At 56.0% G+C, this 14,845-nt stretch overlaps 1 protein-coding gene across 1 annotated transcript; it reads left to right on the top strand.

The window, feature by feature from the left end:
* The first annotated feature begins 5,843 nt into the window (after window positions 1-5,843).
* On the top strand, window positions 5,844-12,146 carry MRGPRE (MAS related GPR family member E). Its single transcript, XM_033204702.1, has 3 exons — window positions 5,844-6,104; window positions 9,687-11,460; window positions 11,551-12,146. The coding sequence occupies exon 2, from the start codon at window positions 9,742-9,744 to the stop codon at window positions 10,675-10,677; it is 936 nt and encodes a 311-aa protein (XP_033060593.1). The 5' UTR covers window positions 5,844-6,104; window positions 9,687-9,741; the 3' UTR covers window positions 10,678-11,460; window positions 11,551-12,146.
* The last annotated feature ends 2,699 nt before the right edge of the window (window positions 12,147-14,845 follow it).

Here is a 14,845-nt window from a genome sequence, read left to right as displayed (position 1 = left end):
TCTCATCTCACTGACAAGAGCTGCTTAGTGTATGACAGCTCCAAGGTGAACACACGACATGTTGTTTGGAAGCTGCTGCTCTGGTTCAGGAAGACGCAAGGAAAGCTTTTTCTCTTTTTTTTTTTTTTTAAGACGGAGTGTTACTCTGTCACCCAGGCTGGAGTGCAGTGGCACAATCTTGGCTCACTGCAACCTCCACCTCCAGGGTTCAAGCTGTTCTTCTGCCTCAGCCTCCTGAGTAGCTGGGATTACAGGCACACACCACCATGCCCGGCTAATTTTTGTGTTTTTAGTAGAGACAGAGTTTCACCATATTGGCCAAGCAGTTCTCGAACTCCTAACCTCGTGATCCACCCGCCTCGGCCTCCCAAAGTGCTGGGATTATAGGCATGAGCCACCGCGCCCAGCCAGAAAGTTTTTTCTCTTGAGTTATTTATAGTTTAGAGAAATCAGGTAAAGTAAGTTTTTATGAGTAAATGTACCTTTCTCTCTATCTGAATTCTTCAAAATTCAGACCCTATTAGTGAATATTCTGCTTTTATGGTGTTTAGTTGTTTACATAGGTTTAGTAAGAATGTTTTCTTCTGAAACGGAACACAATTGGAGACCCGGGTTATTTTACCAAGGCTTTGACTAGAATAATATATTTTTAGGTAAAGTTCCAGCAAAGTCAACTTGAAAGGAGCCTGTATGGCCAATTGGTTCTTGCTGCACTTTATAATCAGGGAAGTATAATAAGCCTAAAACTTGTTTTGCACACAAATTGGTCTTACTATAATTTCTCTTTAGTAGAAAAGGAAGGCTAGAGAGAGGGAAATTTTTTCAAAGGAAAACTATAATACACCCATTACTAGATTCCAGCCCCAACTTTTGTTTTTTAGTGTGGATTGAATCATGAATTATTTCTTGGCTATAATAATCCTCTAAAGATGAACCAGGTTATAATTTTCTTCATGATGCTTTTAGTCAGTGCCCTAATGGAATAGATTCCTTTTTCTCTTCTGACACACACACATTCTCTTTTGATTGTCAAATTATTAATGTTGTTTATCTCTCCTTGTTTTACTTCTGAGGAAACCAGAATATGGTATTCTAAAAAACAGAGATGCAACTCTCCCTCATTGGCATCCCACTGGGCCCGATCTGTTCTTCAAATACCAGTGCTCCCTGTGTTATGATGATCAAGTCCAACAGGCAAATGGTCCCCCAAGGCGCCAGCTTCAACATAACCCATTACAAGTGCTTGTTTGATTGACAATGAGCCACAGCGTGGCATGGATCACCAGTGTCACTGACCAGAAACTCATCACAACAGTCAAGGCCAAGGACATGACCAAACCAAGCCCAAATCACCACGTTTCCCCTAGGACCTTTCTGGGACCAATTTCAGTACCAGCAGGGACACAGTCAGTAGGCAGAAGCTACCTATACTTTTGAAGGGATGAACTTAAAGAATTGTTCACTAGATATTGAAAGATCGAACACGTACAAAGGGAACACTAAGGTATTAGAGAAGAAACAACTGCAAAAAGACCTGCCACCCAGGGCACAGGGAACAAAGGAAGGAAGTTAAAACTATTGAAATTTAGGACCAGTGGGGACCACTAGAGTGTAATTCAGGCACCTGAGGGGACTCCCAGGCAGTTAGTGGCCAGTGTCTCCAACAGGAAATGATGGGTCTGGATTTTCAACTGCTGAGAAAACTGCAAAAGTCCATTGCTGCTACCAGGTGGAGAAAGTAGATGCGGGCCAGGCATGGTGGCTCATAGCTATAATCCCAGCACCTTCGGAGGCCAAGGCAGGAGGACCACTTAAGCTCAGGAACTGTAGACAAGCCTAGGCAATATATTGAGACCCTATATCTATAAAGTTAAAAATTTTTAAATTAGCCAGACAAGCTGCTGGTAGCCTGGCACTTGGTGCATGCCTGAAGTCCCAGCTACTCGGGAAGCTAAGGAAAAAATGCTTCAGCTTGCAAGTTGGAGGCTACAGTGAGCTGTGATCATGCCACTACACCTCAGCCTGGCCAACAGAGTGGCATTCTGTCTCAAAAGAGAGAAAGAGAGAGAGAGAGAAATTTGCTGTGGCAACACTGACAGGGAGTGAAAATGAAGCTAGAAAACATAAAGGAAGATGGACTAATTGAAAGGAGTCAGACAGTTGGAGGGGTGGGGGAACTAGAAGGAGTGGGACAATAGGAGGGGTGGGACAATTGGAAGAGTGGGACAATTGGAAGGGTGGGACAACTAGAATGGTAGGACAATTAAAAAGGTAGGACAATTGGAAGGAGTGGGACAATTGGGAGGGTTGGACAATTGAAACAGTGAGACCATTGGAAGGGCGGGACAATGGAAAGAGTGGGACAATTAAAACCGTGGGGAAATTGGAAGGGTGGGACAATTGGAAGAGTGAGGCATTTGAAAGGCAGTACACTTGAAAGAAGTGGGACAATTGGAAGGAGTGGGACAATTAGAAAGGGACAATTGGAAGGAGTGGGACAATTGGAAGTTAAGACCATTGGAAAGGTGGGTCAATTGAAAGAGGGGGACAATTACAAGGGTGGGGCAATTTAAAAAGTGGGATCATTGGAAAGAGTGGGACAACTGGAAGGAGGGGGACAATTGACAGGTGGGAAAATTGGAAAGATGGATCAACTAAAAGAGTGGGATAATTAAAAGGATGAGGCAATTGGAAGGCTGAGACAATTGGAAAGAGTGGGACAATTGGAAGGGTGAGACCATTAAAAGGGAGGGTCAATTGGAAAGAGTGGGAAAATGGGAAGGGTGGGACAATTGGAAGGCTAATACAATTGGAAGGTGGGATAATTGGAGGGTGGGACCATTGGAAGGAGTGGAAGACTTGGAAGGGTGGGAAAATTGGAAGGGCGGGACAATTGAAAGAGACGGACAATTAAAAGGGTGGGGCAATTGGAAGGGTGGGACATTTGAAAGACGGGACAACCGGAAGCGTGGGACAATTGGAAGAGTGGGGTAATCGGAAGGAGAGAGACAATTGAAAGGGTGGGATCGTTGGAAGGGAGGCAATTAGAAGGTGGAACAAGTGGAATGAGTGGAACAATTAGAAGAGTGGGGAAATTGGAAGGGTGAGACCATTGAAAAGGTGAGCCAAGTGGAAGAGCAAGACAATTTGGAAGCTGGGACAATTGAAAGAGTGAGACAATTGGAAAGGTGAGACAATTAAAAGGGTGGGACAATTGGAAGGGTGGGACAATTAAAAGGGTGGGACAATTGGAAGGGTGGGACAATTAAAAGGGTGGGACAATTGGAAGGAGTGGGAGAACTGGAAGGATGGGACAATAGGAAGGAATGGAAAAATTGGAAGGGTGGAGTAATTGGAAGGAACAGGACAAGTAAAAGTGTGGGACAATTGGAAATGTGGGTCAATTGGAAGGGTGGGACACTTGGAGTGGGACAATTAAAAGGGTGGAGCACTTGGAAGGAGTAGCACAATTTGAAGGCCTGGCACAATTGGAAGGGTAGGACAATTGGAAGGGTGGGACAATTGGAAAAAGTGGGACAATTGAAAGAGTGAGAATACTGGAAGGTTGAGACAATTGGAGGAGTGAGACAATTGGAAGAATGAAACAATCAGAAGTAAAAATGACAACTGAAAGAGTGGGGCATTTGGGTGCAGTGGGAGATTAGGAAGGTGGGACAATTGGAAAGAGTGGAACAGTTGGAAGGATGGGGCAATTGGAAGGAATAGGACAATAAAAAGGGTGGGACAATTGGAAATGTGGATCAACTGGAAGAGTGAGACAATTGGAAGGATGGGATAATCAAAAGGAGTGTGACAATTGGAATGGTGGGACAACTGGAAGGAGTGGGACAATTAGGAGAGGGACAATAGGAAGGTTGTGGCATTTGGAAGGAGTGGGACAAATGGAAGAGTGGGGCAATTGGAAGTGTGGGACTATTAGAAGGAGTGGGAAAATTGGAAGGGTGGGACAATTGGAAAGAATGGAACAGTTGGGCCGGGCGCGGTGGCTCAAGCCTGTAATCCCAGCACTTTGGGAGGCCGAGATGGGCGGATCACGAGGTCAGGAGATCGAGACCATCCTGGCTAACACAGTGAAACCCAGTCTCTACTAAAAAAAAAAAAAATACAAAAACTAGCTGGGCGAGGTGGCGGGCGCCTGTAGTCCCAGCTACTCAGGAGGCTGAGGCAGGAGAATGGTGTAAACCCGGGAGGCGGAGCTTGCAGTGAGCTGAGATCTGGCCACTGCACTCCAGTCCGGGCGACAGAGCGAGACTCCACCTCAAAAAAAAAAGAAAAAAGAGGAACAGTTGGAAGGAATGGGACCATTGGAAGTGTGAGGCAATTGGAAGGAATGTGACAAATGGAAGAGTGGGACAGCTGGCAGAATGGGATAATCGGAAGGAGTGGGACAATTGGAAGGGTGAGGTATTTGGATGGAGTGGGACAGTTGGAAGGGTGAGGCAACTGGAAGGAGTGGGACAAATGGAAGGTTGTGACGATTGGTACAGTTGGACTTTTGGAAGGGTGAGACATTGGAAGGGGTGGCACAATTAAAAGGGTGGGACAATTGGAAGGGTGGGACAATTGGAAGACTGGGACAATTAAAGGCGGGGCAAATTGGAAGGAGTGGGACAATTGGAAGGTTCAGGCATTCGGAAGGGTGGGACAACTTTAAGATGTAAGACAATTATAAGGCATGGAACTTATGAAAGGGTGGGATGGACACTGGAAGGAGTGCCACTATTGGAACTGTAGGACAACTGGAAGGAGTGTGGCAGTTAGAAGGATATTTGGAACGTGTGGGGCGATTGGAAGCACTTCCCCCACACCCCTGGGCCATCCTTGAGTGACCACCCACTGGCAGGGCCCCCCAGAGCGGTGGCAGAGCCCAAGCATGGTTTGCAGAGCCCCGGGCACCTGGCAGCTTGGATTCTGGTTTAGGAAAGGAGGATTTGAAGTTGAGACACAACTCAGCAAGTGGCACCACTGCCTGTCAGACACCTGCCTGGCACGGACGTCAGACACCAGCATTGCACAGACGCCAAACGAGCTTCACATGGCCCCTGCGTTTTGGGGATGGAGGATGCCGGTGCCCTGGGGGATGCCTGCTGATGTCGTGAAAGGTCATAAGCCGCGCGTGGGAAACTTGCTCTCACGTGGCTCCGCAAGAGGAGCCGTCAGGCAGAGCACAGAGTGGGAAACGCTTCAGAGCAAATCCCTGCTCTTCCTGCGCTCTTCTGTACCTTGGAGATTTTTCTAAAGACAAAGAAGAGAAGAGGTGCTAGGACCTGGACTCTGGGAGAAACAGGTCAAAAAATGACCTTGCATTCTTTTTCTTGGCACGTCCATTGTGATCTCCGCTAAGGCAGGGCCCTGGAAGGACAGACACGGTCTGAAACGGGACTTTTTTCCCTTCTGAGACGAGCAGAAATCATTGAATTCACAAGATCTCACCGAGCCTGACGCTGCTGTTTGTGTTCGATTCTCCTCTGGCGGGGACCGCGCGGCAGCTTCTTGACACCAGCCATCTACTGTGTGCCTGTGAACGAGGCAGGAGGGAGGCCTCAGGCACATCCCCGCTCCTCCCCGCGGTCCGGAGCTGCCTGGAGAGCTGGGGCCGGCAGCCTGTGCTCTGCGGAGAGACAAACACATTTTTGCTGCAAGGACAAGTCCCGCTGGTAGCCCGGCACTCAGCCGGCCCCTCCGAGACACAGATGGAGAGAAGTGGTCCCTAAAGGGCCCTGCAGGGCTTGGTGTCTCTGAGCCAGGCAAGCCGGTGAAGTCACAGCTTGGCTGGGCTCCACCCAGAGATCTCGTGGTTTCCCCTGCCTGCCAGGCCTGCCTGGAAGGCTGCAGGGAGGGTCGGGGTTTCTCTTGCTGTCCACACCTGGGCAAGAGCTGAGCGGAAGAGAAGGGGTCCTCAGAGAGACGCCTTCCTCACCAGCCCCATTCCAGCCGGACGCCATGTGACTCGGAGGAGCTGGTGGACACTGAACAGGAGCCGCCCAGAGGCTCTGGGGACTGGAGCCCGCAGCTGCAGCCAGGACAGATCCAAGGCCCAGGGTCAGAGCAGGCAGGGCTCGGTCGCGCCTCTGCCCCAAACGGTGAGTAGCGCAGGTGGCTGGATCAAGGTGGGTTCTGGGGCCGGCCCAGCCTGGCAATTTCTGGGCTCTTCTGCTGGCCAGACGGTGGCAGGGGCGGGGCGTGGGCAACAGTGGATGCTCTCAACAGGGAGCTCTCCAGGCTGCAGCCTCCGCCCTCTGAGGGGCCGCGCCACCTGGTCCGCAGCCAGCCCTGGGCTGACTCCAGAAGAGGACGCTCACTTGGGTGATGGCTCCCCCCACCCAGTGGCTCTGTCTCCTGTCTGCCCTGCTTCCTCCATGATCTAGAGCGTTCCATGCAGGTGCAGACTCTCAAGGGGAGTCATGGGGGCAGCGGGGGATAGGCCCTCTCCTCCCTGCCACACCTGGGCATTGATTCTGGACAGCCTCATGGCTTCTCAGTATTGACTGTCCCGGCAGGACACAGAGCCGCTCCTGGACCACCCAGGGATGGGGAATGCTGTGCCTCCCTCCTGTTCTCTTCCATCATCCTCCCCTGCCTCCTCCCCCATCTCCTCCCCTCCTTCTCCTCCCTCTCCTCCTCCTCCCTCCTATTCTCTTCCATCGTCCTCGCCCCCTCCTCCCCTCCTTCTCCTCCCCTTCCTCCTCCCCTCCTTCTTCTCCCTCTCCTCCTCCCCCTGCTCACCAAGAATGCAACATACTCCTCTACTCCCCACAGTCCTGTCACCCAGCTGTGGGGACCCTTCCTACAGAGCTCTGCCTCCCTCCCGAGCCCCCAGCGGGGCACATGGTCCCACAGGGAGACCTCCTCCAGGGTCACAGCAGAGAGGAGGCAGCAGCAGGGTCTGGCTGAGCTCCGTGGCTCTAACCCCACATCCCCCTATTCTCCTCCCTGTTTCCTTCCCCGTTCCCGCCTCTCTTCATGCCTCTCCCCTTCCTGCACTCTCCCCACTCCCTCTATGTCCATCACTTCCCTGCCATGCTCTCTCCCTGGGGCCCGCCCATAAGGCCCACATTCTCCTCAGCCATGCAGGGGGTGAGACAGGAGAGGGACCACGGCCCTTGGGGGGCCACAGGCTGGGGAAAGCCCACCTGCTGCTTTGGGGCCAGAGCTTGCTGGCGGATCCTGGAGACAACTCCGTCCACGGACGTGTGCCTGGGAGGAAGTCCACCGTCGACAGACTTAAGACCTCCCAAAACTCATCTCTGCCTCCCTCTGGGCCTGAGGCTTGGGGACCCCCTAAGCTATCCTGAGTGGGAGAGCATCTGTCCCCCTCCCCACCTCTCCCCACCTGCCATGGCAGTGACGCTCCATCAGCCCCACTCAGGGTGTCCTCCTGATGATGCTGGCCCAGGTGGGGCTCCCTCCACCACCACCTCACCTCCCACTCATCGCCTGCCTTCCCGGGGCCTTGGGTGCTAGGATGGAGCACAGGGACAGGAGGAAGAGCCCTTTATCTCCAACCAGGCTTGACCCCACCCGTAGGAGATCCAGACTGGACCACGGGCAGGACTCAGCTTCCTGAGGTGCTGGGACTAGAGCCTCCTCTCCACTGAGCCCCCAACCCCCGTGCCCACCCCTGAGGTAGGGACAACCTCAGGCTGTCATTTCACCCCAGTCAAACAAAAGACCACAGAGCTGAGGGTGTAAGCAGAGGGAGATGACCAGCACCTCATGGGGTGGCTGGCACCTCTGTACTCAGAGATAGCCCCACCCCGGGCCACCTCTCCCCAGCATCCCAGCACCACAGCGTCCCCCCTGCGTGGCCTCAGGTCCTCCTATCGCTGGAGGGAGACAGCAAGGGTTCTGAGCACAACCTTGAGGTGGGAAGAAGCCACTAAGACCAGCTATGGGGGTTTCTTTTTTTTTTTTTTTGAGGCGGAGTCTCGCTTTGTCGCCCGGACTGGAGTGCAGTGGCCGGATCTCAGCTCACCGCAAGCTCCGCCTCCCGGGTTTACGCCATTCTCCTGCCTCAGCCTCCCAAGTAGCTGGGACTACAGGCGCCTGCCACCTCACCCGGCTAGTTTTTGTATTTTTAGTAGAGACGGGGTTTCACCGTGTTAGCCAGGATGGTCTCGATCTCCTGACCTCGTGATCCGCCCGTCTCGGCCTCCCAAAGTGCTGGGATTACAGGCTTGAGCCACCGCGCCCGGCCAAGGGGGTTTCTGCTTGTACCCCCACCCTCCTCACCCCAGCTCCCAGCCCTCCCAGGACACAGGAGGACCAGCCACCACCAAGGTGGGAGGGTCACCTGGTGTCAGCTCCTGACCCCAGCCAGTCTCTGGGGAGAGGCAAGGCCCCATCCCATCTCCCCCAACCCCAAGAGGAGAAGCCGGGGTCACCAATCACTCACACACCCACGACGGGCCAGGTAGCCACAGGGGCAGTATGGGGCCAGGTAGCTGCAGGTGTGTCTCTGGCTCTGAGCACCAGGCAGTCCCGTAGTGTCTATTACTTGCTGTATCTCTGGTAAAGCTGTGATGAAGACTCTGATTCCAGTCTAGGTCCCCTGGGATTTGTGCTGCCTCCCAGGGCCCAGCACCCCTCCCACAGGACCTGCCTCCATGAGCCAACTGCCTTGGGAGGGGATAAAAGGAGGCTGGAGAGGCCAAGGAAGCTCAGAGCCCCTCCAAGCCCTATCATCAGACCGCTCCCTCTTCTCCCCATAAGGAAAAGGTGGCAATGCTGAGCAGGATGCAGCCTCCCCATGCGCCCCTATCCCGCAGAGGGCTGGAGTCCTGCTGTAGGACAGCAGGGACACAGCCAGGGGAGAGGGAGGTTTCCTGGGGCCCTGATGTGACTGCGTGGTGTGTCCAAGCTGGAGGGCTGGGGACCGGGAGCCCACTGGCAAGCAACCCCTCGTGGATGTCAAGGAAAGCCCTGAAAGGGTTGGGGGCTGCTTTGAGATGATGACGAAAAGCCCCCCAGCCACTGTAAGCTGCCCCTCTGTGGTCACACCACTGATTAGGCATGAGCAGTGCCTCCTGCTCTACCTTTGACTAAAATAAGGCCGTTCTTTGGGAGGCCGAGGCAGGCGGATCACAAGGTCAGGAGTTCGAGACCAGCCTGGCCAATATGGTGAAACCCCGTCTCTACTAAAAATATAATAGATTAGCTGGGCGTGGTGGCGGGCACCTGTAATTCCAGCTACTCAGGAGGCTGAGACAGGAGAATCACTTGAACCTGGGAGGCAGAGGTTGCAGTGAGCTGAGATCATGCCATTGCACTCCAGCCTGGGCAACAGAACCAGACTCCATCTCAAAAAAAAAAAAAAAAGGACTGTTCTGAGGATCAAGGCACCACTAGCAACAGGAGGGAGCCCCATGGGTCTCGGACCCTCTTCCCACATCTCCTGGTCCCTGCCCCACCTGGCCTGCAGGGACCAGCCCCACAGAAGGCCTTTGAGGCCAGGTAACCATGGGGAGGGGAGGAAGGGAGAGACCTTCCTCCTGAGTGTCTTAGGTCAGGTGACTGAGGGTGGAAATGGGAGAGGAGTCTCCTCCTGGAGGTCTCACCATTCCCCTGGTCACCCACCCAACCCTTAGCTATCTCATCTCCCCTGATGTCGGGGGGCGGAGGGGGCATGGATTCCTGAGCTCCACACTCAACTGTTGTGGTTACAGGGGCATCAGCAGAAAGAGCGAGCAGCAGCAGCACCCTCTGGCCCCCCACCCTACGATGGAGTCCAGAGAAGCTGGACAGCAGGCAGGGGCTGCCGACGGCACCCGGGAGGATGTGGCCTTCAGCCTCATCATCCTGTCCCTCACTGAGGGGCTTGGCCTCGGTGGGCTGCTGGGGAACGGGGCGGTCCTCTGGCTGCTCAGCTCCAATGTCTACAGAAATCCCTTCGCCATCTACCTCCTGGACGTGGCCTGCGCGGACCTCATCTTCCTCGGCTGCCACATGGTGGCCATCATCCCCGACTTGCTGCAAGGCCGGCTGGACTTCCCGGGCTTCGTGCAGACCAGCCTGGCAACGCTGCGCTTCTTCTGCTACATCGTGGGCCTGAGTCTCCTGGTGGCCGTCAGCGTGGAGCAGTGCCTGGCCATCCTCTTCCCGGCCTGGTACTCGTGCCGCCGCCCACGCCACCTGACCACCTGCGTGTGTGCCCTCACCTGGGCCTGTTGCCTGCTGCTGCACCTGCTGCTTAGCGGTGCCTGCACCCAGTTCTTCGGGGAGCCCAGCCGCCACCTGTGCCGGACACTGTGGCTGGTAGCAGCGGTGCTGCTGGCTGTGCTGTGTTGTACCATGTGTGGGGCCAGCCTTATGCTGCTGCTGCAAGTGGATCGAGGCCCCCAGCGGCCCCCACCCCGGGGCTTCCCCACGCTCATCCTCCTGGCCGTCCTCCTCTTCCTCTTCTGCGGCCTGCCCTTCGGCATCTACTGGCTGTCCCGGAACCTGCTCTGGCACATCCCCCACTACTTCTACCACTTCAGCTTCCTCATGGCCGCGGTGTACTGCGCAGCCAAGCCCGTCGTCTATTTCTGCCTGGGCAGTGCCCAGGGCCGCAGGCTGCCCCTCCGGCTGGTCCTCCAGCGAGCACTGGGAGACGAGGCTGAGCTGGGGGCCGTCAGGGAGACCTCCCGCCGGGGCCTGGTGGACATAGCAGCCTGAGACCTGGGGGCCTCGACCCCAGCTGCAGCCTCCATGAGGCAGGAGGGTGACTTGGGGAAGGTGGTGGGGTCAGAGGCTGGGGCCAGCTGGACCTGGAGGAGGCCTTGATGGGTGGCCCAGTCATGTGCTGCCAAATCTGTGACCATCAGTCCGGAGCACGAGGCTCCCCTGGGAGGCAGCTGGAAAGGCGAGGTCTCCACATGCCCAGTCAGGTGGGCTGGGTCTCTGGGGAGAAGGCCCAGGAATGTGCATTTTTGGGAAACCTCCCCAATGGTTCATGCACTGGCACCCGAGCGCTGCTGCTGCTACCCATTCCGTGCTCAGCTGCAATGAGGAGACCCCGGAAAGGAAGGAAGCAAGGCCAGACGCCAGGTGAGGGGCAGGTCCAGGCCCTCCCGCAGCCCACCTCCCCTCCCACTCCAGCTTCCCCAGTGCTGCAGGGGCACCCACAGAGAACACAGCCATTCCCTCAGCTCGCCATGTCCCCTCTGTGGAAGCTAAATTGACCCTAAAATTGAAGACTGCCCAAAACTTGACCCCCTCCCCTGACGAACTGTGTCCAAAGCAGCCAGCAGCCTTTTTGTCCCGGGTCTGTTACGTTGTTGTGAGTTTTCAGCAGGAAAATGCGGTGATACCGCAAAGCCACTCATTCTATCGGCATAAGGGTGTGCATTGATCAAAAGCTGTACCCCCAACCCCAGCACCGATGCTGTGAGGAAAAGCAGGGGCTCAGGCTTCTAGAAGGCTGTGGGGCTGTCCCTGGTCATCAGGCCGTTGCTCAAGGTGTCCCTGGTCATCAGGCCATTGCTCAAGGTGTCCCTGGTCATCAGGCCGTTGCTCAAGGTGTCCCTGGTCATCAGGCCGTTGCTCAAGGCCATGCCACCCAGACCTGGACGATGCACCCCTCACTCGGAGCTTCAGAAAAGCCGGCCCCGTGGGTGACCCTGGATATTACAGGATGCTCCCTGCGGGGGTGGAGAGGCTCCTTACAGCCCTACCCAGCAGCCTGCGGCCCTGTCTCCCCACAGGACCCAGGCCTTCAGCAACCGGAAAGCTTCCCACCGGCCCTATCCAAGGCAGTTCACCCGCCTCTGTCCTGGGCAGTCCCGCTCCAGAGGATCCCTCTAAGGAAGGAACCCAGGCTTCACCCCTCAACAGGTTTCGAGCTTCCCCTGAGTGCCGGGCCTGGCTGCCATCCAGGAGCATGTGCCAGGGGGTGCCAGAGCGGGGGCTTTGGAGCCCACAGCCTGGGCTGAGCCCTGCGAGCCACCCCACTGTGCCGCCAAGGCCATCTCTGAACATCCCTACGCCTCTGCTTGCTCGTCTGTAAAATATGAGAACCCAGTTCTTTGAGTCTTTGAGGCCTGTCCAGCCTGTTGTGAGCCCGAGAGAAATGTCTGTCGATTCTACTGCCACCAACGCTGCCATCCAAGTCCACAGTACAATTCTTAGCCACAGACTAAGGCATCTGAGAGTGTTTTCTTTTTTTTTTTTTTTTTTTTTTTTTGTGACGGAGTCTTGCTCTGTCGCCCGGGCTGGAGTGCAGTGGCCGGATCTCAGCTCACTGCAAGCTCCGCCTCCCGGGTTTACGCCATTCTCCTGCCTCAGCCTCCCAAGGAGCTGGGACTACAGGTGCCCGCCACCTCACCTGGCTAGTTTTTTGTATTTTTAGTAGAGACGGGGTTTCACCGTGTTAGCCAGGATGGTCTCGATCTCCTGACCTCGTGATCCGCCCGTCTCGGCCTCCCAAAGTGCTGGGATGACAGGCTTGAGCCACCGCGCCCGGCCGTGAGAATGTTTTCTTTGATTTCTGACTCCAGCCTCCGTGCCTGGTGATGGAGGGACATTCCCTCTGGGCCATGACTGAGCCTGTCTCCCCTGAGTCTGGGTGTGAGTCGCAGATCCCTGGTCAGCACCCTGGAATCCGGCTCCACCATGGGGGCTGCACCAGGCCCCTCCCAGCCCACACAGTGCGTTCACCCCAGGCTCCTGCACATGCCCAGCAAGCCTGGGTTCAGGTATCCCTTGAGACTGGGAGCCCCAGGGGCTGGATCACCTCTCCTAGAGCACCTCCAGCCCCTACTTGGGGACTTACTTCCTCCCAAATGATCTCTGGCCCAGGATCTGAGCAGGGCCGTCTCTGCCCACCTCCCAAATGATCTCTGGCCCAGGATCTGGGCAGGGCCGTCTCTCCCCACCTCCCAAATGATCTCTGGCCCAGGATCTGGGCAGGGCCGTCTCTCCCCACTTCCAGGACATGATTAGCAACTTCAGTTCCTCAGCTGGAAACGAGAACAGAAAGGGAAGTGGCGTGTCCACAGATTCCGCTTTCAGCCCCAGGACATAAACTTCCCCCAAAACAAGAAAGAACCAGGAGGAAAAGCACAGATTCGTCTCACGGACATGACCTCACCGTGGTCACGATCCCAGGGAACCCTTGTAATAATGTAGGAAGGTGCTCCCACTCTACGGATGAGACCACCAAGGCTCAGAGGGGCGATGTGGCCACTCAGGACCACAAGAAAGTGGCAGAGCCAGAAGGTGACTCCCAGCACCACCCTCCCACCCTACACCCTCCGCCTCACTGGACCACGGCTGGCTCAGCCCCACACTGGCTCCCCCAACCCTGGCCCCATCCCCACCCAGACCCCTTTGCTGCATAAGGGAGAGGTCGGGGACCGTTAGGATGCTCACTTCTTCCCGGAGAGCCTGCCCCCGGCGCCCAGGGGATTGAGGCGACTCTAGATTCCTCCTTATTAGTCCCTTCCTGAGGAGTCCGGGAAATGTGGCCTCATCTGAGGTCTCTATGGAAACTGGGCCCAGCCCGTCCCCACTCTAGTAGCTGGTGTGGCAGCAGGTATGTGGCCTGATGGCCCAGGATGCTGGTGGGGTGTCCCCGTCGCCCCAGATCTGCCAGTTTAGCCAGCCTCCAGTTCTGTGGTCCCTGAGACCTCAGGACATTAGGACCATGTGAGCTGGTCTCCAAACTGGAGGCTGAGCTTCCGTGAAGGCTCCCACCTGCCCCTGCCTGGCCTGCACCTCCTCTGACCTCCCCCGCTGCACCTCCTCTTCTGCTCCCAGAGCCACAAGGCCACACCAGGGACCCCTGGCTGCCCTCGACCCCTAGACCCCACCCTGCAGGACCCTGGCGCCACGCTGCTCGAAGGTGACCTCCACCTGGGTCGCAGGCAAAGCTCCTCGGCCAGGGCCCAGTCCACCCCGTCCACACGCACCCCTGGGCCCCTGCAGGGCTTCTGCAGCCAGCACAGAGTTCCCAAGAAGAGGCAGCTACTGCTGGGGGCAGCCGAAATTCCAGGGAGCCTGTGTAACCCGCTCTGTCCTCAGGGCCCAGGGAGGCTGTGGGTGAGGCCTGTGTGTGTGAGGACAGGAGCAGAGACAGGCCCCCGGCCAAGCATCCCCATCCCCTCCCCAGCGCCCAGGTGCGAGTCTGTAAATCAGCCTGTGCTGCGTGGCGTCTTCACGGGGCGAGGCAGGCTCACTCAGCTGGCTCGTTAGCTCACACGCTGGAAAAATAAAAACAAACCTCACACCTAAAACGTGACCACGGCTTTAGTTTTGTTGTTCTCGTGAAATTGCTCAGTTCTTCCACAGCCCTGACCCTTTTCCTCTGAAACACACCCCATCCGCCCGTCCTCATGGTGCCTGCACAATGCCCAGCTGCAGAGAGGGGGCTCCTGGCAGCTCCTAAGGCCATGGGGTTTCCTGTCCATTCAGCCTCCTGCTTTCCCACCACCCCCGTGTGTGGCCACTGAAGCATGTCAGACCTGCTTATTCTAATGAAGAGGTAATTTTCTTTTCAGCTGTTGGATCTCACTAGCAGCAGAGCCAGCGCATTCCGAGTCATTACTCTGCCTTGGGCGCTGGGTCACACATGTAACATGCATGATGTCACATGAACTTCCCAAGTAGCCCGTGGGAAACTGAGGCTTCGAGAGACTGAGAGGGCCTGGCAGGAGCCACCGCCGGACACAGCAGAGCCCAATGCTGGCCGCCACCGAGGGGCTCTGGTTTCTAAGCTGGGTGCTCCCAGCCCGGAACCCTCTGTCCCCTGGTGGAAGGAGGGAGCAGCAGCCCTGTGGGAGTCCCTAGCTCCGGGCCACACAAGACTCCAACCTGGGAAGAAGGAGGGAGGGAGGCAGAAGGAGGG

This window comes from Trachypithecus francoisi, unplaced genomic scaffold (assembly GCF_009764315.1).
Source record: "Trachypithecus francoisi isolate TF-2019V2 unplaced genomic scaffold, Tfra_2.0 Lachesis_group8, whole genome shotgun sequence".
NCBI classification, from domain to species: Eukaryota; Metazoa; Chordata; class Mammalia; order Primates; family Cercopithecidae; genus Trachypithecus; species Trachypithecus francoisi.
The sequence above is the reverse complement of the archived record's forward strand: the minus strand, read 5'-3'. Positions and strand labels throughout refer to the sequence as shown.